The sequence below is a fragment of the Geotrypetes seraphini genome, chromosome 8, assembly GCF_902459505.1.
Source record: "Geotrypetes seraphini chromosome 8, aGeoSer1.1, whole genome shotgun sequence".
NCBI lineage: Eukaryota > Metazoa > Chordata > Amphibia > Gymnophiona > Dermophiidae > Geotrypetes > Geotrypetes seraphini.
In genome coordinates, this window is record NC_047091.1 from 91374735 (window position 1) to 91396632 (window position 21898).

The 21898-nt window shown below is 44.7% G+C and overlaps 1 protein-coding gene across 1 annotated transcript in view; it reads right to left on the bottom strand.

Annotated features, from left to right (window-relative positions):
- The window catches only part of RFX2 (regulatory factor X2), a 447486-nt gene that overhangs the window by 308942 nt on the left and 116646 nt on the right, over window positions 1-21898 (bottom strand). The window contains exon 6 of the mRNA XM_033955018.1: window positions 574-755. Within this exon, the coding sequence (XP_033810909.1) occupies window positions 574-755 (182 nt within the window). The remainder of the gene's footprint in view (window positions 1-573; window positions 756-21898) is intronic.

A 21898-nucleotide genomic window follows, 5' to 3' on the forward strand; every position in this document is an offset into this window, starting at 1 on the left:
CCTATTGCACTAGAAAGCAAACTAAAGTTTTCTGGCAGCAGCGAGAAACAAAATTATATATCAATAGAAAAAAAAGTAAAAGTAGGTGAAAATGGAGACTTGAGAACTATCATGTTAACATGAAGACTAATAGCTATGCAAAGGGACAAGCTGGAAAAGTTTGAAAAAATAATTATCCAGGATTACATGAACTATCAGCAATATAGAGTAGGTAGGAAGGGATGAAGTTTGAAAGAAGGGAGTGTTTGATAATGGAGATTGTGTTCACAGTACATGTTGGTTGTGACTGTCTATTGTGATGAGCAACTCTGATGTTCGATATTATTTTTAAGAATGTTTGTTCATTAAAAAAAAAAGAACTTCAATAAAAATGAACATAAAAAAAAAAAAGAAATGCACTCACTGTGAAACACATTAATGTCATGTTGTGATAGGCAGTACATAAAATTAAATCTTCCAAATAAAGGTGGAGATGGGGCAAGAGAAATTAAATCAAGAATAGTAAAAGCAAACATTTCTAAGACAAAGGAACCTTTTAAAACCATTATCAGTTCTGCAGACTTTTCAACAAACCTGGTTCCCAGCCTGCGAGTTCTCAAACCCATGAACACTGAGCGAATCAGTTTTCCAAAGGAAGCTGCATTCACTGGATCTAGTTTGTGCTCCTGGCAATGCCGTAGGTAATGGTTATAAAGTGAACTCCTGGGAAGACTGACTCCTTCAGCTGTCTCATAATTATCTAACAACCACTGGAGCTACAAAAAAGATTGCATAAATATTTTAATTAGCAGTCTGACAGAAAGATATTATGTTCTTCATTTAGGGCTCCTTTTACTAAATGGCGGCTACTATTACTACAGGCTGGTGAGGTAAATGCTCCAACGCTCATAGGAATTCTATAAGCGTCAGAGCATTTAATTCGCCGGCTTACAGTAGAAACCTCTACCATCAGTTAGCAAAACCCATCATTAATGTTTTATGATTTGTTTATTTTATCAAAACCTTCTCTGGTAGGACCGAAATCTGAAATATCTTGTTAGAGGATTAATTTGTTAAATTGTTACTGAGAGTCACAAACATAAAATCCAAAAGCAGTGTTACTTATCTGTAACAGATGTTATCCAGGGACAGCAGGCAGATATTCTCACATGTCCGGTATTATTTTATTTATTTTAAAAATTTATATACCGTTTAAACCTAAACGGTTTACATATCATTATATGCATAATTCAATAAAACAAATAAAATCAAAGAAACATTAACATATAATCATCAGAAAATCACGTGAAGTGCCCATTAAAAGAACAACTGCAAAGATCAGTTCCTAGAAAATGCATTAACAAATAACTGTGTTTTTAATAGTTTTCTGAAATTACTCTTGTCATGACATTTTCGTAATTGACCAACATAGACAGTATGGATGATATGGACAGTGCAAAAGTGTACTGTCATTTTAAACTTCGTAGAAGTCTCAAGACCGCCCGAACCATGCATGTGCCTTACCGCCTGATGTCAGTTCAAGGGACCATCAGTTCAATAAACAAGCTAAGAAGCCAACTTGGGAAAGCAGAAGGGTTGTGAGAATATCTGTCTGCTGTCCCTAGATAACACCTGTTACAGGTAAGTAACTGTTTTATCCCAGGACAAGCAGGCAGCATATTCTCACATATGGGACTCCCTAGCTGAGATGTAAGGGATGGAGGTAGATTGGCATCTAAATTGAGAATAAATTTTGTATAACTGCTTGGCAAAACTGACTATCTTGCTAGTATCTTCTGATGTGGAGAAACATGGAATACCGTATTTTCACGCATATAACGCGCGCGTTATACGCGTTTTTACCTACCGCGCATACCCCTCGCGCGTTATATGCGTGAGCGCGGTATACAAAAGTTTTAAAACATAGTTCCCACCCCGCCCGACGCCCGATTCACCCCCCCAGCAGGACCGCTCGCACCCCCACCCCGAACGACCGCTCGCACGCGCTCCCACCCGCACCCGCATCCACGATCGGAGCAAGAGGGAGCCCAAGCCCTCTTGCCCGGTCGACTCCCCGACGTCCGATACATCCCCCCCCCCGGCAGGACCGCCGACTTCCCGACAATATCGGGCCAGAAGGGAGCCCAAACCCTCCTGGCCACGGCGACTCCCTAACCCCACCCCGCACTACATTACGGGCAGGAGGGATCCCAGGCCCTCCTGCCCTCGATGCAAACCCCCCTCCCCCCCAACGACCGCCCCCCCCCAAGAACCTCCGACCGCCCCCCAGCCGACCCGCGATCCCCCTGGCGACCCCCACGACCCCCCACCCCCCTTCCCCGTACCTTTGGTAGTTGGCCGGACAGACGGGAGCCAAACCCGCCTGTCCGGCAGGCAGCCAACGAAGGAATGAGGCCGGATTGGCCCATCCATCCTAAAGCTCCGCCTACTGGTGGGGCCTAAGGCGCGTGGGCCAACCAGAATAGGCCCTGGAGCCTTAGGTCCCACCTGGGGGCGCGGCCTGAGGCACATGGTCGGGTTGGGCCCATGTGCCTCAGGCCGCGCCCCCAGGTGGGACCTAAGGCTCCAGGGCCTATTCTGATTGGCCGACGCGCCTTAGGCCCCACCAGTAGGCGGAGCTTTAGGATGGATGGGCCAATCCGGCCTCATTCCTTCGTTGGCTGCCTGCCGGACAGGCGGGTTTGGCTCCCGTCTGTCCGGCCAACTACCAAAGGTACGGGGAAGGGGGGTGGGGGGGTCGTGGGGGTCGCCAGGGGGGTCGCGGGTCGGCTGGGGGGGCGGTCGGAGGTTCTTGGGGGGGCGGTCGTTGGGGGGGAGGGGGGTTTGCGTCGAGGGCAGGAGGGCCTGGGATCCCTCCTGCCCGTAATGTAGTGCGGGGTGGGGTTAGGGGGTCGCCGTGGCCAGGAGGGTTTGGCTCCCTTCTGGCCCAACTACCAAAGGTACGGGGAAGGGGGGTGGGGGGGTCGCCAGGGGGGTCGCGGGTCGGCTGGGGGGGCGGTCGGAGGTTCTTGGGGGGGGCGGTCGTTGGGGGGAGGGGGGTTTGCATCGAGGGCAGGAGGGCCTGGGATCCCTCCTGCCCGTAATGTAGTGCGGGGTGGGGTTAGGGGGTCGCCGTGGCCAGGAGGATTTGGGCTCCCTCCTGGCCCGATATTGTTGGGGAGTCGGCGGTCCTTCGGGGGGAGGGATGTATCGGACGTCGGGGGGGGGCATCAGGCTTTCAGGATGGGGACAGACCTTCAAGGGGGGACAGTGCACGGAAGTCAGGGGGGGGTGAACGGAGAGTCGGGACAGCGCACGGAAAGTCAGGGCGGGCGAAAGGAGCGTCGGGCAGCATGCGCGGTATACCCGTGAGCGCGGTATACCAAAGTTTTTGTACATATCATCGTGATTTCTGCGCGCTATACCCGTGTGCGCGTTTTATACGGGTGCGCGTTATTTGCGTGAAAATACGGTAGTAGGCCTCTGGATAGGTTTGTGGGTTGCAACCATCACTGAAGAGAGTGACAAAGTGGGGAAGTGATCTGAAGATGTTGTGAGAATGGGTTCGTAGCCTGTGACCACTAAGAGGCTAGAGTCCATTGAGCAGATCTGATATGTAGCCGTGCAAATGGGGTTACATGAACTGTCAATGCCATGTGTCCTAGCAGTTGCATCAACTGTCATACTGTGATGGTTTGGAGAGCAGAAACATGTTTACAAAGTTGAAGCAGAGTGTCTAGCCTCTACTGAGAGAGGTAAGCACAAGTCTGAAGTGTATCTAGTTGAGCCCCTATGAATTCCAGATTCTGGGTTGGTTGGAAATGTGACTTTTGATAACTGACTGCAAACCCCAAAAGTTCTAAGAGACATATTGTTGAGCTGTTGGCTGGTTGGACTGCTTGAGGTGACAACACCTTTATCAACCAGTCGGCCAGATAGGGGAATACATGAAAGCCGTGTTGTAGCCACCACAACTAAACACTTTGTGAACACTCTGGGTGCTGACGCTAGGCCAAAAAAGCAGTACTCTGTATTGGAAGTGATGCTAGGCTATTTGAAATTGCAGGTACTGTCTGTGGACTGAAAAAATGGGAATGTGTGTGTATGCTTCCTTGAGTAAAACCAGTTATTTTTTTCTAGGTGATACAGGCCTCCTAGAGAAAGCATACAGAATTTTTCCTTGACTAAATAATAGTTGCGAATTGAGGTTGAGAATTGGTCTTAGACCTTCCATCTTCTTCGGTATGAAGAAGTACTTGGAGTAGAACCCCTGGCCCTTCTGCTGAGGAGGTACTGATTCAATGACATTGAGTTTCAGAAGGGCCGAGAGTTCCTGAAAGAAGGAAGTCTGCTGAGAATTTAAAGAGGATTCGCTTGGTGGTTTGTTTGGAGGGATTTCTCGCAGATGAAGAGCATACCCTTCCTTCACCACCCATAAGACCCAAATGTTGGTAGTGATGAGAGCCCAATGTTGGTGGTAGTGGGTGAGTCAACCTCCAATGAAATGAGGCAAAAGTTGAGAAGGTAGAATGGTGACCAGGCTCTCTAGAAGTGCATCAAAAAGACTGAGTTGACTTATGCTAAGAAGGAGACTGAGGTTTCTGGAAACATTGGTTTCTAGGGCACTTTTATGCTGGAGTCTTGGAGGAAGGTGGTGGTAGAGTGTAGTGCCATTTAAAAGACATAGCTGACTGTCTAGAGTTTATTTTTATTTATTTATATACCACTTATATCCTAAGTGGTTTACATTCAGGTACTTTATCATATTTCCCTATCTGTCCCAGTGAGCTCAAACTCTATCTAGTGTATCTGGGGCAATAAGGGGATTAAGTGACTTGCCCAAGGTCACAGGGAGCAGCAAGGTATTTGAACCCACAGTAGCTCTCAAAGAGTGCTGAGGTTGTAGCTCTAACCCCTACGCCACACACATAGGAGCTTGGGGAGAGTGGAACAGTGGTAGGGGAGAGAGTGGCGCAATGGTTAAAGCTACAGAGTCAGCATCCTGAGGGTATGGGTTCAAACCCACACTGCTCTTTGTGACCCTAGGCAAGTCACTTAATCCTCCCATTGCCCCACGTACATTAGATTGTGAGCCCACCAGAAGACAAGGAAAATTGCTTGCGTGTTTGAATAAATTAATGTATTCGCCAATCAAGCTGGAACATCTTAGTGAGGCGTTATTAGGAATGGCTAAACGTAAATCGCCTGGTCCAGATGGTCTCACAGTAGAGTTTTATACTGCTTTCCAGGATGTTTTGTTACCGATCTTATTGGACTACTTCCATTATCTAGTCCTCCAAGGCTCTGCAACCGGCACCTTCACCGAAGCTCTCATCATTGTTATATTGAAACCGGACAAGGATCCCTTGCTCCTACAAAATTATCGTCCGTTGTCCCTCATCAATGTGGACGCCAAAGTATTTGCTAAAATACTGGCTAATAGACTGCAACAAATTCTACCCAAAATCATTACATCGGACCAAAACGGCTTCATGAAGGGGAGGCTGGCAAGTGACAACACCAGACTCTTTTCTCATATATTGACCTATGCCCCTGTCAAACTATCATCATTTGTGAGTATGGCACTAGACGCTGAAAAGGCGTTCGATCGAGTGGAATGGCCATACTTATTTCAAGTCCTGAGTTGGTTTGGCTTTCCGGATATCTTTATACAAATGATAAGAGTCCTTTATTCTAATCCGTCTACAAGATTAAGAATCAATAATATGCTTTCGGAGTCCTTTACACCCACTCGTGGCACGAGACAGGGATGCCCGCTATCCCCTCTCCTGTTCAACTTGGCTCTGGAACCTTTTCTTATCAGCATTCGATCTCATTCATCCATTGTAGGACTCCAAATTGATGATCTGCAGATAAAACTGTCAGCTTATGCGGATGACATACAACTGTATATCACTGTTGAGTCCTTGCCGTCTGTACTGCTATGCATCGAATTGTACTCTAGAGTATCTGGTTATAAACTTAATTCTACTAAAACGGAAGTCATGCCGATAGGAGACCGTCCTTGCAGTGATATTATAACCAGTCTGCATCTTAAATATACCCCTACCAAATTGAAGTATCTGGGGGTCTACTTTGGGACATCTTTAGAGGAAACACTGATGTTTAATGTTGACTACATTTCGCAGATAATACGCTCTACTACTACGAGGTGGTCCCCATTGAAATTATCTTGGTGGGGCAGATTGGACTCAATAAAGATGGTCCTCGTACCCAAAATCACTTATGTACTATCAATGATACCTTTTCTCCTGCCTGCCACTGAATACAAGAAGTTTGAATCTCTCATGGTACAATTCCTGTGGAATAATAAAGTGCCTCGCATAGCACTTAAGAAATTGAAATGCTCTAAAGAAAATGGAGGAGTCAACTTTCCTAGTCTGTATGACTATCACATAGCCTTCTTGTGCAAACAGGGTTCCTACTGGTTGTTAGACTCTCCTGAATCAAATTGCCCGACCTGGCTCAAACTGGAACATAAGCTTTTTGATAAATACTATCTCAATTATATTTCATTTGTGACGCCTGATGCCTTGGTTAAACAGAATCGAATCCTGTCTTCTACGAGAGTGGCTATACGAGAGATTAACTATCTTGCTCCATTGCAATGGAATGCCACTTTACACTCACCTCTTTGGAGAAATCCTCATGTGAAAATCCAGGGACAGTACATTGAGTGGAAGTCGTGGCGTAAAATGGGAGTTTGGGCACTTTTTCATCTATTGAATCCCAATGATCATACTAAATTTTCTGACTTCAATACTCTCAAATCTTTATTTCAGTTAGATTCTCTACAGCAATACAAATGGTTACAAATACGACATTGTGTTCAAGCTTATCCTCAACTTAACAAACTTACCTCTGAAACACCGACCATACTTGCGTGGTCCACGGCCTTAGTTTCTCAACCAGGTCAGGCCTCTTACTGGTACAAATTTTTGCATAGTAAAAAATTTGGTCCTTCAACTACTCTGTACGACATTTGGGCCACTGACACGCAGATGGATTTTGATCATTCGATATGGAGAGATAATTGGTTATCATCTTTTAAGGCGCTGAAGTCCTCAGCTATTTTACAAATGGTATTGTACTTATATCATAGGGCCTATTGGACGCCTGTCAAGCTCTCTAGGGTAAATAGCACTGTATCTAATAGATGCTGGTCGTGTCTCACAGAAATTGGTACTTTGAAACACATGATATTTCACTGCTCACACTTGCAAATACTATGGAGCAATATATGGGAAATGATTTGTAAATTACTCCCTATTTCAGAGCCTTTGTCTTATGCGATTGTCATATATGGACCTTGTGCACTACAGTTACCTTTAGACAAATATGGTACTAAATTGCTTAGAGTGTTATTATTATTGGCGATCAAAACTATATTATCTTGCTGGAAAGATTTTTCATCTGTTAATTTTAATATGTGGTGGAACACTATATGCTTATATTCCAAATATGAATATGTTGCAGCGGAGAAAACTAATTCCCTACCACACTTTCGAAATGTTTGGGCACCAGTATTAGACTATTGCAAATGTGATTGATATTACATGGACATAAATAAATTATGAGACTGTTTTAGATGACAACATATAGCTGTATGATGATAACTGCACTGACATGTTTACTTATGTAAGTTTACTTACAGTTTTGTTATATTTCTTTTGTTATATGAAAAAAATTTAATAAAAAAGATTGAACACAAAAAAAATGAATAAATTAATGTAAACATTCTGAGTTCCCCTGGAAATGGTAAAGAAAATTGAATGAATAAATAAATAAAATAAATGTAGAGACAGGTTTATTTAAAATTTGATTGTATCGCTTATAATACTTCTAAACGATATACAATTTAAAAACGGGATACATTATTACAAATTAAGAACATATAACAAACCGGACAGGACCAACATGATACAGTAAGGGCAGGGATTGAACTACAATAGTTATAGGAAAGAAAACAAACCAGGGAAGGGAGAATTTCTGACACCTCCTGAGGTTTGTGTTTCTTTTGCATGTGTTTCTTTTGCATGGCCTCTTCAATCTTATCATCAAATAGCTCGTCTCCTAAACAAGCAATATTTGCCAGGCGGTTCTGGACATTAGGATCCAAGTTCGATACTCAAAGTCACATTTGAAATAACAGAAATAGACAAGGCTGATGCTTGGGAGGTTACATCAAAGGCATCAACACTAATCTCGCTATGAATTTTCTAGTTTCAAGGAGATCATAGGTAGTTTGTTGAAAGTCAGCAAACTGGTTCCCAAGAATGAACTGTTCAAAATGAGAAAGGTGCTGCATATGTTGTTTGAAGTAGGTGAACATGTAAAAGTTGTAACTAAGGATTTGGCTAGTGAGAATGGAGGTTCGGAATAGCCTGTGGCCAAATTTATCCAGAGTATGGCCTTCCCTACCTGGTGGAGTGTTAGCATATGTTCTGGAACTAGAAAGCAGATTTCACTAAAAAAAAAAAAAAAAAAAAAAGAATGATGTTGCAGTTGGGTTTTATCAAATCCAGGGCAGGATTGTACCCTATAAAGGGAATCCAACTTTCTTGGAGCTATTGGAATTAGTAAAGGAGTTTCCCAGTTTTTAAACATGGCTTCTTGCATTAGATTATGGAACAAGAGCTTTAAACAGTTTTTAGGAATTTGTTCAAAATCCAAAGCATCGAAAAGCTTAGCTCTTGGCTCAGATTCAGACTCCATTTTGATAGGAAGAGCTTGACCAAAATACTTAAAGTCCTAGATTTCAAACATACAGACTTTAATAAAATGGCAGAGTACCCGAAGAAAGAGCTGTTAGGATGGGAGGACATAAGAGAAGTGGAAAAACAGTGGTCTAAGCTGAAAGGAGCAAATAAATGTGAAGAAAATAAATAAAAACAAGAGAAAAAGGAAACCGGCATAGTTCTCCAAACCAGTGGCAGAGAAAATAAAGGCAAAACAGATGGTGTTCCTGGGTGAAACTGAAAGAAGCCAAGAGAGACAGATACATCTAGTGAAAGTGAAGGCGGAAGAGCAAATGGCTAAAAATGTAAAAAAGGGAGACAAAATTTTTTTCAGACATATTAGTGAAAGGAGGAAGATGAAAAATGGAATTGTGAAACTAAAAGATGCTAGGAACAGATATGTGGAGAGTAGTGCTGCCCGATTCACAATTCGACTCGGTTCACTGATTCACTTTGGGTGAATCGATTCGAATCAATTAAAAAAAAATAAAAATAAAAAAAATCGGCTTCCCGATTCAGCTGACCATCCCCCTTCACCCCCTAAAGCAGGAGCGGCAGCGCTGCTCTTACTGGCCAGCCGCTGCCACACCTGCTTCAGAGGGCAAGAGGGGAGGGTCAGTTGGGAAGTGCTGGTGTCCGGCTTCCCCCACTGGCGTCCGGCTTCCCCCCTGCCTCCCCGCACCGTTTACCTTATAGGAGCAGCCTGCAGAGATCGCGGTGCTAGCGATCTTTGCAAACTGCTTCAGAGCTGTTTCCTCTGCCGCGATCCTGTCTCTGACGTCATAGGAGGGGCGGGAACCCCGGCAGAGGAAACAGCTCCAAATATAGAGGAGAAGGATAGAGAAGATGATTTAGGGAGGGAAGGAACAGAAAGGGAGAGAAGTTGAACACAAGGGATGGTGTGGAGGGGGGAATAGAGATATTGGATAGGAGGATAGTTGGGAAAAGAAAGGGAGAGACGGTGGATCCTGGGGTGGTGGGAAGGAGGGAGAGATGCTGGATGAAAGGGTAGTTAGGAAAAGGTGGATCTGTGGAGGGAGACGAAAAAAGGGAAAGATGCCAGACCTCTGGGGAAGGGAAGGGAAACGGAAGTGGAGGACAGAGATGGCAGATGGATGGTTAGCACAGAGAAAGAAGAAAGAAGGAGACCCTGGCAAGCAAGTTATCAGAAGACAACCAGAGCCTGGAACCAACAAGATTTGAATAATGACCAGACAACAAAAGAAGAAAAACAAATTTTATTTTCTGTTTTGTGATTACAATATGTCAGATTTGAAACGTGTATCCTGCCAGAGCTGGTGTTAGACCGCAAACTTGAGCTAGGATTTAACAAAGAGGAAAAGTCTTTTTTGTTTGTTTATTTTGTTTACACCACAGCGCCAGTGTGGTTAGGAGAAGGCAAAGGGGGTGAAGAGGCTATAAAATAAACCCACCAGGATGTACGAAAAATACACCCAGTTGGGCAGGAAAATCGAATCGAATCGAAAAACTAATTCAATAGGCTGAATCAAATCTAAATGTATTTTTCCTGAATCGGGCAGCACTAGTGGAGAGTGATGAGGAAAAAGCTAAACAAATACTTCTAAACAAATACTTCTGTTCACGGAAGAAAATCTTGGAGAAGGACCGAGATTGTCTGGCAAAGTTATACAAGAAAATGGAGTAGATTCTGCACCGTTCACGGAGGAAAGTGTTTATGAACAACTTGAAAAATTGAAGATGGACAAAGCGATGGGACCGGACGGGATCCATCCCAGGATACTGAGGGAGCTCAGAGAGGTTCTGGCGGGTCTTATTAAAGACTTGTTCAACAAATCTCTGGAGACAGGAGTAGTTCCTGGGGAATGGAGAAGAGCAGATGTGGTCCTTATTCACAAATGTGATCACAGAGATGAAGTGGGAAACTACAGGCCGGTAAGCCTCACTTCAATTGTTAGAAAAATAATGGAAGGGTTGCTGAAAGAAAGGATAGTGAACTTTCTAGAATCTAATGGGTTACAGGATTCGAGACAACATGGCTTTACTAAAGGTAAATCGTTCCAGACAAACCTGACTGAATTTTTTGATTGGGTGACCAGAGAACTGGATCAAGGACATATGGTAGATGTAATTTACTTAGATTTCACCAAAGCCTTTGACACAGTTCCTCATAGGAGGCTCTTAAGCAAACTTGAAGGGCTGAAGTTAGGACCCAAAGAGGTGAACTGGATTAGAAACTGATTGTCGGACAGATGCCAAAGGGTGGTGGTTAATTGAAGTTACTCGGAGGAAGGAAAGGTGAGTAGTGGAGTCCCTCAGGGTTTGGTGCTGGGGCCGATCCTGTTCAATATGTTTGTGAGTGGCATTGCTGAAGGGTTAGAAGGAATGGTTTGCCTTTTTGAGGATGATACCATGATTTGTAACAGAGTAGACACTGAGGAGGGAGTGGAAAACATGAAAAAGGATCTAGAAAAGTTAGAGGAATGGTCTAATATCTGGCAACTAAAATTAAATGCAAAGAAATACAGAGTTTTGCATTTGGGGATTAATAATCGGAATTACCCATATATGCTGGGAGGTGAGAGTCTGATATGCATGGAGGGGGACAGGAACCTTGGGGTGATAGTGTCTGAAGATCTAAAGGCAAAAAAACAGTGTGACAAGGTGGTGGCTGCTGCCAGAAGGATGCTGTGCTGTATAAAGAGAGGCGTAACCAGTAGAAGGAGGAATTTGTTGATGCCCCTGAACAGATCATTGGTGAGGCCCCACTTGGAGTATTGTGTTCAGTTTTAGAGACCGTATCTGGCGAAGGATACAAAAAGACTGGAAGCGGTCTAAAGGAGGATGATTAAAATGATAAAAAATTTGCGCCCAAGACGTATGAGGAGAGACTGGAAGCCCTGATATATGTATACATTATAGGAAAGGAGGGACAGGGGAGATATGATTCAGATGTTCAAATACCTGAAAGGTATTAACACAGAATAAAATATTTTCCAGAGAAAGGAAAATGGTAAAACCAGAGGACATAATTTGAGGTTGGGGGGGGTGGTAAACTCGAGAGCAATGTAAGGAAATTCTTCTTAACGGAGAGTGTGGTGGATGCCTGGAATGTGCTCCTGAGAGAAGTGGTGGAGAGGAAAATGGTGACGGAGTTCAAAAAAGTGTGGGATGAACACAGAGGATCTAGAAACAGAAAATAGTAAATATTGAAAAACTAAGGCCAGTACTGGGCAGGCTTGCACAGTATGGCCCTGATTCTACAAAGTGCGTCCCGATTGTAGACAGCTGTAGGCGTCCTACAGCTGTCTAATCAGCCAATCGGGATGCAAGTTTTTTTTAAAAAATGCTCCCCAGGCAGGCCGCCTATATTGAAGGCACTTCCGGGAGCCTAGGGAGGCCCGCAAGATGCCTAAGCTCGCCTAAGGGCCTTAGGCGGGCCTTAGGCGAACCTAGGCAGCCCTACGTGTCTCCCTAGTAGAGGAAGAGACGCTTATAATGTAGGCCAACAAAATGCTGGTCTACATTGTAAGTAGACGCGGCCACTATTCTTATCGCGGCAAGGGATCTCTCTGCCGCTATAAGTATAGCGGCCGCCTGTCCGATTGCCGGCAGGAGGGTCCCCAAGCCCTCCTGCCAGAAGATGCCCCCCTACACTACCGATCACCGGCAGGAGCGTATCCAATCCCTCCTGCCAGAAGACTCCCCCCCCCACACACTACTGATCGCTGGCAGGAGGGTGCCCAAACCCTCCTGCCGGAAGATGCCCCCCCCGCCGACACTACCGAAAGATGCCCCCCCAACACTACCAATCACCGGCTGGAGGGCGCCCAATCCCTCCTGCTGGAAAACACCCCCCTTCCGCACCCCTAGGCGCCTGGGCCAATCAGGCCTTAGATTAAGTGGGGATGGGCGGACCCGCTATGCCTAAGGCCTGATTGGTCCAGGCTTCTAGAGTCTGGGCCAATCAGGCCTTAGGCTTCACGGGATGGGCCGGGAAGGGGCGGGCCCGCCTCATTTCGACGAGGCGGGCCTGCCGGCTGGACGGGCAAAGCCCGTCTGGCCAACAAGTAAAGGTTACTTTGGTGGGGGGAGGTTTGAGGGCTGTTAACGTTGGGGGGGTGCGGAGGGGGGGCGTCTTCTGGCAGGAGGGATTGGGCACCCTCCTGCCGGTGATCGGTAGTGTCGGGGTGGGAATCTTTCGGTAGTGTCGGGGGGGGGCATCTTCCGGCAGGAGGGTTTGGGCACCCTCCTGCCGGCAATCGGACAGGCGGCCGTGGCCGCTATACTTATAGCCGCAGAGAGATCCCTTGCAGCGAAAAGTATAGCGGCCGCGTCTACTCTAACCTGATTCTGTAACCGGCGTCTGTAACATGGACGCCGGTTACAGAATCGGGGTTTAGTGTAGGCCCGATTCTGTATAGGACGCATCTCCTGAGCTGTCCTATACAGAATCCGGGCCTCTGTGTCTGTATATGGCCGTTTGGTTGAGGATGGGCTGGGGAGGGCTTTGATGGGTGGGATGGTGTAGATGGGCTGGAATGAGCTTTGACGGAGACTTCAGTAGTTGGAACCTAAGTACAGTATCAGGCAGAACCAAGTCCATTTGAAAGATAACACTTTTGTGTGGATGCTTCAATGATAGCCAAAACTGGAAGAGAAAGCATGTATTTATGTGCTTAGTGAGAGATACCATGCCACGAGTGTTAATAAGAGAGGGCTGGGATGAAGGAGACAGCAATCGTTCTGTGTTAGTAGTATTGGAAACAGTTGTAATTTGTAGGGTTCCTGAGTTGACAGCTATAGGAGAGGGAACCATGGTTGACATGGCCAATGGGATGTGATGAGGATCATGGTACCCATGGATCATGGTACCAATTCATCCTGCTCACAGAAAATTTCTAAGGTTTCATGTATGTGGGTATAAGCTTCTTATAGATCCAGAGAGCATAGCCAATCATTTTGATCTAAGAGGGGATATAGAGGTGCTAAGGACAACATGCAAAACTTTTCTTTTACTAAGAGTTTGTTCAAGTCTCTGAGGTCTAGAATTAGACAGAGACCTCTCATCTTTTTTTGGATAAGAAAATATTGGGAATAGAAGCCCTGATTCTTTTGAGCAGGGGGTAATCTCTATGGCATTCACTATCCCCATTGCTTTTCAATGTCTACATGTCCTCATTAGGTGTGAAATTGACCCAGCTAGGGATAAAATTATTTAGTTACGCAGATGACTTTACGATCATCATACCATTTGCTAACTCTCTCTCGGAAGTTACTCCCAAGGCAACAGAAGTACTAAATATGATGGAGCAATGGATGCCTGAATTCAGACTGAAATTTAATTCAGAAAAAAACAAAATTTTTCATAGCTTCACCACACCCACTTGACACCAAAACACCACTATGCATCAACAAGCTTAGTTATCCTATTCAGTCTACTATGAAGGTATTGGGTGTAACACTAGACCAGAGCCTAACCACGAAAGACCAGGTAGACTCCTTAATCAGAAAGGATTTTTTCACTCTCTGGAAGCTTTGGTCTATTAGAGCATATTTTGATATGTTAGCATTTAGAATTCTGGTACAATCCCTCGTACTGAGTTAACTTGATTACTGTAATATCGCCTATTTGGCAATTTCCCAAAAGAATTTGCGACAATTACAACTAGTGCAAAATGCAACGGTCAAACTGATTTTCAGGCTGAAGAAGTTTGATCATGTGACACCTTACTACCGACAGCTGCATTGGCTGCCGATGGAGGCACGTGTGTGGTTTAAGTTTGGTCGTTTTTGCTTTAAGGTACTATTTGGTCTAGCCCCTAAATATATAACTGACCTTTTCTCTTTCTCAGCCAACAGACATAAGAGAAGCTCACATTTGAACTTTGTTTCTCCTCCAGTTAGAGGATATAAGCTCAAAAGACATCATCAACACCTTTTCTCACATCAGGCAGCACTATGGGGTAAAGATCTAGAACAATTGCTTACACCGACTACTTATGGGGAATTTAGGAAACACCTAAAAATATATCTGTTCCTGAAGTATCTAGGCAGCTGACCCATACAACTCTTTCTCCACAATAACTGATCCCTAGAGCTGTTAATCACTAGCTTTTAACTCTATTAAGTTCACTCATTCCATACCATCTTTGAATCATTGTAAACCACATAGAATTATTATTATTTCCCAAAGAAAAAGGGATCTAATCTACCATTTGTGAGTTGCACAAACCTATACAAGCTCAAGGTGACAGATCAAAGAGGAAGTGGGATAGTAGTAGAGGGGGGCAAGGAGAAGCAAGGGGAGGGGCCTAGAAGTAGGGTGTGCTATACAGAAGCTGAAACAGTTAATTGTCAAAGAGGTGGGTCTTCAGGTTTTTCCTGAATGCGGTGCAGTTTGTCTCTTTCCTGATTGCTTCTGTTAGGTCATTCCAGGTTTTTACACCCAGATAAGTAAGCATAGAGTGGAAAATTCGCTTGTAGTGGAGGTATTTTGTGGATGGCAGGTTTAGTTGAATTCTGTTAAGGATTCTTCTTGATGTCGACCAAACAGTAGAGAATAGTTGAATGAGAGAGGCTGCTGAGTTTCTGTACAGAATCTGGTGTAGGATACATAAAGTTTTGAAAATTATTCAGGATAATATTGGGAGCCAGTGTAGTTGCCTGATGAAGGCTGTGATTGAATCATATTTCTTTAATTTGCACATCAGTCTAAAGGCTGTGTTCTGGATGAGCTGCAGTTTGTGGATAAGAGTGGTGTTGATGCCAAGGAAGACGGAGTTGCAATAGTCCATTTGAGGTAAGACCATCATCTGAACGATCAGAGCAAAATGATGTGGGTGGAAGTATGGTCTTGTGAGTCACAGTTGACACATAGTGTAGATAGTCTTTTTCCGAAGGTTAAAGGTTTGTGGTTCCATTGTGAGTGTCGTCTAAGATGCAGCTGAGTACCTTGGTGGATTTTTCCATTGTGAGAGTGATGCCTGATGAGAGTGAGGTTAGATATGACGTTCTGTTGTGCGGTGCGGAAACCAATGGCTTTGGTCTTGGTGGCGTTCAGTTTCAACTTCTTGTTCATTGCCCAGGTTTGGATTTTATCTATATTGTTTGAGATTTCTTGAGCAATATTAGGTTGGTTATTGGTTATGTGGGATGAGGAGGAGGATGTCGTCGGCATAGGATAGTACAGTTTCGTCTTCCATTTTCATGTGTCCCAGCGAGCTCATAAATAAATTGAATAGGATTGGGGATAATGGGGAGCCTTGTGGGATGCCACAGAATGCCTTCCAAAGGTTGGAGTATACTTCTTGCTTTTTGACCAGGTATTCGCGATTTTGCAGAAAGTCAGCAAACCATTTCAGTACAGTCTCTCTTATTCCAGGAGTAGTTGGTGGTCCACTGGGTCGAAGGCTGCGGAGAAATCAAATTGGAGTAATATTGCCTGATGATCCGAGCTTAGCAACTGTTTGATTTTAGTGATTAGAGTGATGAGGAGCTTGGTGCTGTGCTTTTTTCGGAAGCCGTACTGGGATGTATGAAGGCAGGAATGTTGCTCTATGTATGAGGCTAGCTGCTTGCTGACATGAGACTAAGGATTTTAGTGAGGATCGGAATGCCAGCAATCGGTCTGTAGTTAGATGCTATGGAGAGGTCTGCTTGGGCTGCTTTCGGTATAGGGGTTAAAGCTATTTTACCCATTTCTTTGGGTAGGTTCCTTTGGTTCAGGGAACTATTTAGCAAGTTGGTGAGCCAGTTAATGATATTATGTGGAGCTGCTGAAAGAAGGTATGGAGGACAGTTGTCTAGGGGGCTGCTTCTTAAGGCTAGTTTTGATATTAGTTTACTGGTATCGGGGATGGAAAGGTTAGTGAATGAAGCCCAGATTTGGTCTGCTTTCATGGGTTCAGTGTATTCTGTAGAGTTGTGTTGGGAAGTTTTGGAGTGGCTGTCTTTGCAACTTCCAATTGGACCAATTTGACTTTGTTGAGGAAGAAATCTGCTAGTTCTTGGGCTGAAATTTTATTAGAGTGGGTTGCAGATTCTTGGTTTGGAGGGATGTCAGTTGTTGTACCAGGCGAAACAGTTTTTTGTCTGCTGAGGGTTGAAAGAAGACTTGGAGGATGATTTGGAGGTGTAGTGATAAAATGAAGAGAGTAATCCTTTTGAATGACTTTGAGAACCCACAAATCAGTTGTTATTAGCGTCCAACATTGATGGTATAGTTGGAGTCTACCACTGATTGGCTGAGGAAGAGGCTGAGAAAGAGGGACAGCAGCTATGCTCTCCAGGAGCACGTCAAAAAGACTGAGGTTTTTGAGGAGCTGTTGGATAAGATTTTTGAGGCTGCTGTTGCTTTTGGTTCTTCTGCTGAGGTGGACAAAATGAAGAAGGTTTAGCAGAATAATCACTTCAGATATGAGGAGGCAGTTTTAGATGACTGTGAAGCTGAGGGAGGTTTAGTCTTCGTTGTGACCAAAGAATTCTAGTTCTTTTTATGTTGAATCAACTTTTGTGTGGCTACCAATAGAATCACCAAAAGGTTCTTCTCCCAAACATGGAATGTTTGCCAAACTAAACTAAACTAAACTAAACCTTAGGTTTTTATACCGCGCCATCTCCATGGTCGTGGAGCTCGGCACGGTTTACAGGGATTGTAATAAGAAAGGAACTCCAGTGAAAGGGTTAGATGAAGATCGGAGGGGAGGAGAATGTTAGAGAGTTAGGATGTGAGAGAGGGGGAGAGGTTAGATTTTAGAGAAAAGCCAGGTTTTCAGATGTTTGCGGAAGGGTTGGAGAGCACTCAGGTTCCGAAGGGGGGAGGTGAGGTTATTCCAGAGCTCGGTGAATCTGAAGAGGAGGGAAGTCCCCAGTTTTCCTGGGTGGGAGATGCCTTTTAATGAGGGGAAGGATAGTTTCGATTTTTGGGTAGGTCTGGAGGTACTAAGATTCGAGGAATTCCAGGATAGAGGAATTAATGGAGGAAGGATGCCGTGGAGGATCTTGAAGGTTAGGCTGATGCATTTGAAGTGGACTCTGGAAGATATTGGAAGCCAGTGGAGCTTGGAAAGGAGTGGTGAGACGTGATCGAATTTACTTTTAGAAAAGATAAGTTTGGCCGCGGCGTTTTGGATCCGCTGGAGTCTGTGGAGGTTTTTCTTCGTTAGGCATATGAAGATGGAATTGCAATAGTCCAGTCTGGAGAGGATGATGGATTGGACGAGAACGGCAAAATGATTTTGATGGAAACAGGATCTTACTGATCTCAGCATGTGAAGGCTGAAATAGCATTTTTTTACCAGGGAGTTGAGGTGGTCGTTGAAGGACAGTGTAGAGTCGATGATGACGCCCAGGACCTTATTGGAGAATTCGAGCTGCAGAGAGGAGCCGGAAGGCAGTGGGATTGAGGGGGGTAGCTGAGCTAATTTTGGGCCAAGCCAAAGTAGTTTTGTCTTGGATTCGTTCAATTTCATTTGGACGGAGTGGGCCCAAGATTGGAAGTTTGAGATACAGGAGGATATGTTCAATGGGAGATCGGTGAGGTTCGAGTTGGTCTCGAGAAGGACAAGGATGTCATCAGCATAGGTGTAAATTGTTTCAAAGGGGGATAGATGGAGGAGTTTTAGGGAGGACATATAGATGTTGAAGAGGATAGGAGAAAGAGGTGAACCTTGCGGGACTCCACAGATTGGTGTCCAGGGGGAGGAAGAGGTACCATTCATGTTAACAATGTAGGAGCGGGAGCGAAGGAATTTTGAGAACCATTCAAGAACGGTGGAGGTGATGCCAATCTCGGAAAGTTGGTAGAGTAGAATGTCGTGATGGACAACGTCCATTCTGTCTTGGAGGTTGATGTCTATATCTGAGACTCTCAACCACGCTAGGCATTGTGAAATTCCTGAAGATGTTGTGCAGGAATATATTTGTCAAAAGTGGGCAATTTTTGTACCAGATGCTTAAGATAACAGGACATGTACAAATTGTAAATAAGGACTCTGTTCGCTAACATAGAATTTTGGCAAAAGTGACATCCAAATTTTTCCATAGTCTGGCCTCCTTGCCCTAGTGGCGCTGAGGCATAGATCCTCAAAGCAAAAGACTTTTTCAAGGTTGATTCTAAAAATAATGACTGATGCTGAAGCTGGGGTTTATCAAACCCCAGAGAAGAAATGATTCTGTAAATGGAATCAAGTTTTCTTGGAGCTACTGTGACGGTCAGAGGCATTTCCCAATTCTTGAAGAGAGTCTGTTTAAGAATGCCATGCAGTGGTAATTTGAGGGGCTCTTTGGGAGGCTCATCAAAGTCCAAAGCTTCCAAGTGTGGTCTTCGTGATAAGGTGTATGGGGACAGACTTAAAGATCTCAATCTGTATACTTTGGAGGAAAGGCAGGAGAGGGGAGATATGATAAGAGACATTTAAAGGAAACTCTGCAATGAGAGGGCATAGAAGAAGTTAAGAGATGATAGGCTCTGGAGTTATCTGAGGAAATACTTTTTTTACAGAAAGGGTGGTGGATGCGTGTAACAGTCTCCCGGAAGAGGTGGTGGAAACAGAGACTGTGTCTGAATTCAAGAGGGTCTGGGATAGGCATGTAGGATCTCTCAGAGAGAGAAAGAGATGATGGTTACTGTGGATGGGCAGACTAGATGGGCCATTTGGCCTTTATCTGCCGTCATGTTTCTATGTTTCTAAGTATACAACACTGAAGCTAGAGTCAGCTTCCAGTCTGACAGGTAAGTCTTTGCCTAACTGTTTAATATATTTAGTAAAAGACAGTCTTTCTGTAGGAGATCTTGTTTTCGGAGGAGTTTTTTGTGGAGACGGTTCTGAAGAGGTGTCATAAGCCTCAGTTGCAGAACCAGTGAGGTCATCTTCTAATTCAGAATGCAAATCAGAATCATATAGAAGCTTTGAAGAAGCTGTGCGTCAAGGAGATCAATGCTTACGTCGTCTTCGGTACCAATCCAAGGAAGATGATGAGGAGAATTGGTGAACAGCTCTTTTGCGCTTTGAAGTATGCGATGAAGATCGATGCTTCCTTGACCTCGAGCACTGAGTAGAAGAACGCTGATGCATCAAAGTAGTGGATTGATGCACTGATGGAGAGCTGGACCTTCGATGCAATGATCAATGTCAGGGAGTTAAATGTTGAGCCGAGGAATGATGATGTCTTAGTGAAGGTTCATGTCGACATTCTGAAGGAGAGCAGACTGCGGTACCGTGGGGCCTCATGGTGCTATGCTCAGACTGGGTATCTTGAAAATATCACACTCTGGAAGACTTCATTGAACTTTTCCCTAAATGAAAGCACCTGTAATGTTCTCTTATCTGCCAGTACCATCGGTGCAGCAGCTTGCCTCGGAGAGGGTGACCTCGACTTGGATGCACACCTTGAAGGATAGACGAGCCACAATAGTGGTGAATATTGGCGTCGCTGTTTGGTCTGCATCAAGGGACCCAATGCTGTTGCTACCTGCAAAGCTGGTTGGGAAGCGGATTGCTTCTTAGCTGGCTTCCTCAATGGTGCAAAATCTTCCAATACCGATGTCAATGCAGGAGTCTTCGATGTTGATGGCTGCGTCAAACAACTTCTCCTGCTGAAGAAGATGGGCTATGATAGAGCGCGTCCATAAGGTAGAACACCAGGCACAAGTACCCACCCTGTGCTCATGGCCTAAACACTGCAAACACCAACTATGAGGGTCAGTGAAAGAAATAGGCCACTGACACCAACAAATAATATAAAATACAGCAATCAAATTGATAACTAAAAAGCATGATCACGTTACACCTCTTTTGAAAAATACACATTGGCTCCCCATCTCTCACAGTATAACCTTTAAAATTCTACTTCTAGCATTTAAAATATGATCCTCCCATTCACCAAAATTTCTAGATAAGACTTCTAACCGCCTATGCCCCCAACTGATCTCTCCGTTCAAGCAACCAATATCTTCTAGATATCCCCTCAATGCGACAAATTATATATGACACCATCCGCTCTTCTATCTTCTCAGTAAATGCCCCCGAATTATGAAATTCCAAGTCAAGTCACCTAAGAGGAGAACCTTCACTTGATCGCTTCAAATCTAATCTGAATACTTTCCTTTTTAGAGATGCGTTTGACTTATGATTTCTCTTCCTCCTCAATCTAGACTAGCACACTCAGGATCCCTTCCCCTACTGTACAGCACAGTTACTTACCGTAACAGGTGTTATCCAGGGACAGCAGGCATATATTCTCACATGTGGGTGACGTCATCTACGGAGCCCCAGCGCGGACAGCTTTTCAAGCAAACTTGATTGAAGTTTCAAGTTTGCTACACTGCACCACGCATGTTCATGCCTTCTTGCCCACTAGAGGGCGCATCCCCACCTCGTGGTCCTCAGTTTCATAACTAGCAAAGAAGCCATCCCCGGGGAGGAGGGCAGGTTGTGAGAATATATGCCTGCTGTCCCTGGATAACACCTATTACGGTAAGTAACTGTGCTTTATCCCAGGACAAGCAGGCATGATATTCTCACATGTGGGTGACCTCCAAGCCAACCAAAAAAGGGCAGGTGGGAGGATGGCAATTTAGGAAAACAGGTTACGTAACACCGACTGGCCAAACCGGCCGTCGCTTCTGGACAAAGTGTCCAGACAGTAGTGGGAGGTGAACGTATGAACCGAAGACCAAGTAGCAGCTTTACATATGTCCTCCACAGGAGTATACCGGAGGAAAGCAACAGAAGCTGCCATAGCCCGGACCTTATGCCCCGTGACTCGACCATGGAGCGTGAGACCAGCCTGAGCGTAGCAAAAAGAAATACAAGCAACCAACCAGTTGGACAAGGTGCGCTTGGAAACAGGACGTCCCAACCGATTAGGATCAAAGGACAAAAACAATTGAGGAACCTTCCGATGAGATTTGGTACGTTGGAGATAAAAGGCCAACACCCTCTTACAGTCAAGCATGTGAAGCGCCGCCTCACCAGGATGAGAGTGGGGCTTCGGAAAAAACACCGGAAGAACAATGGACTGATTGAGGTGGAAATCAGACACAACTTTAGGCAAAAATTTAGGATGTGTGCGAAGAACCACCTTGTCATGATGAAACACCGTAAAAGGTGGATCCGCAACCAGAGCCTGCAGCTCACTAATCCGACGAGCGGACGTGAGCAAAAAGACCACCTTCC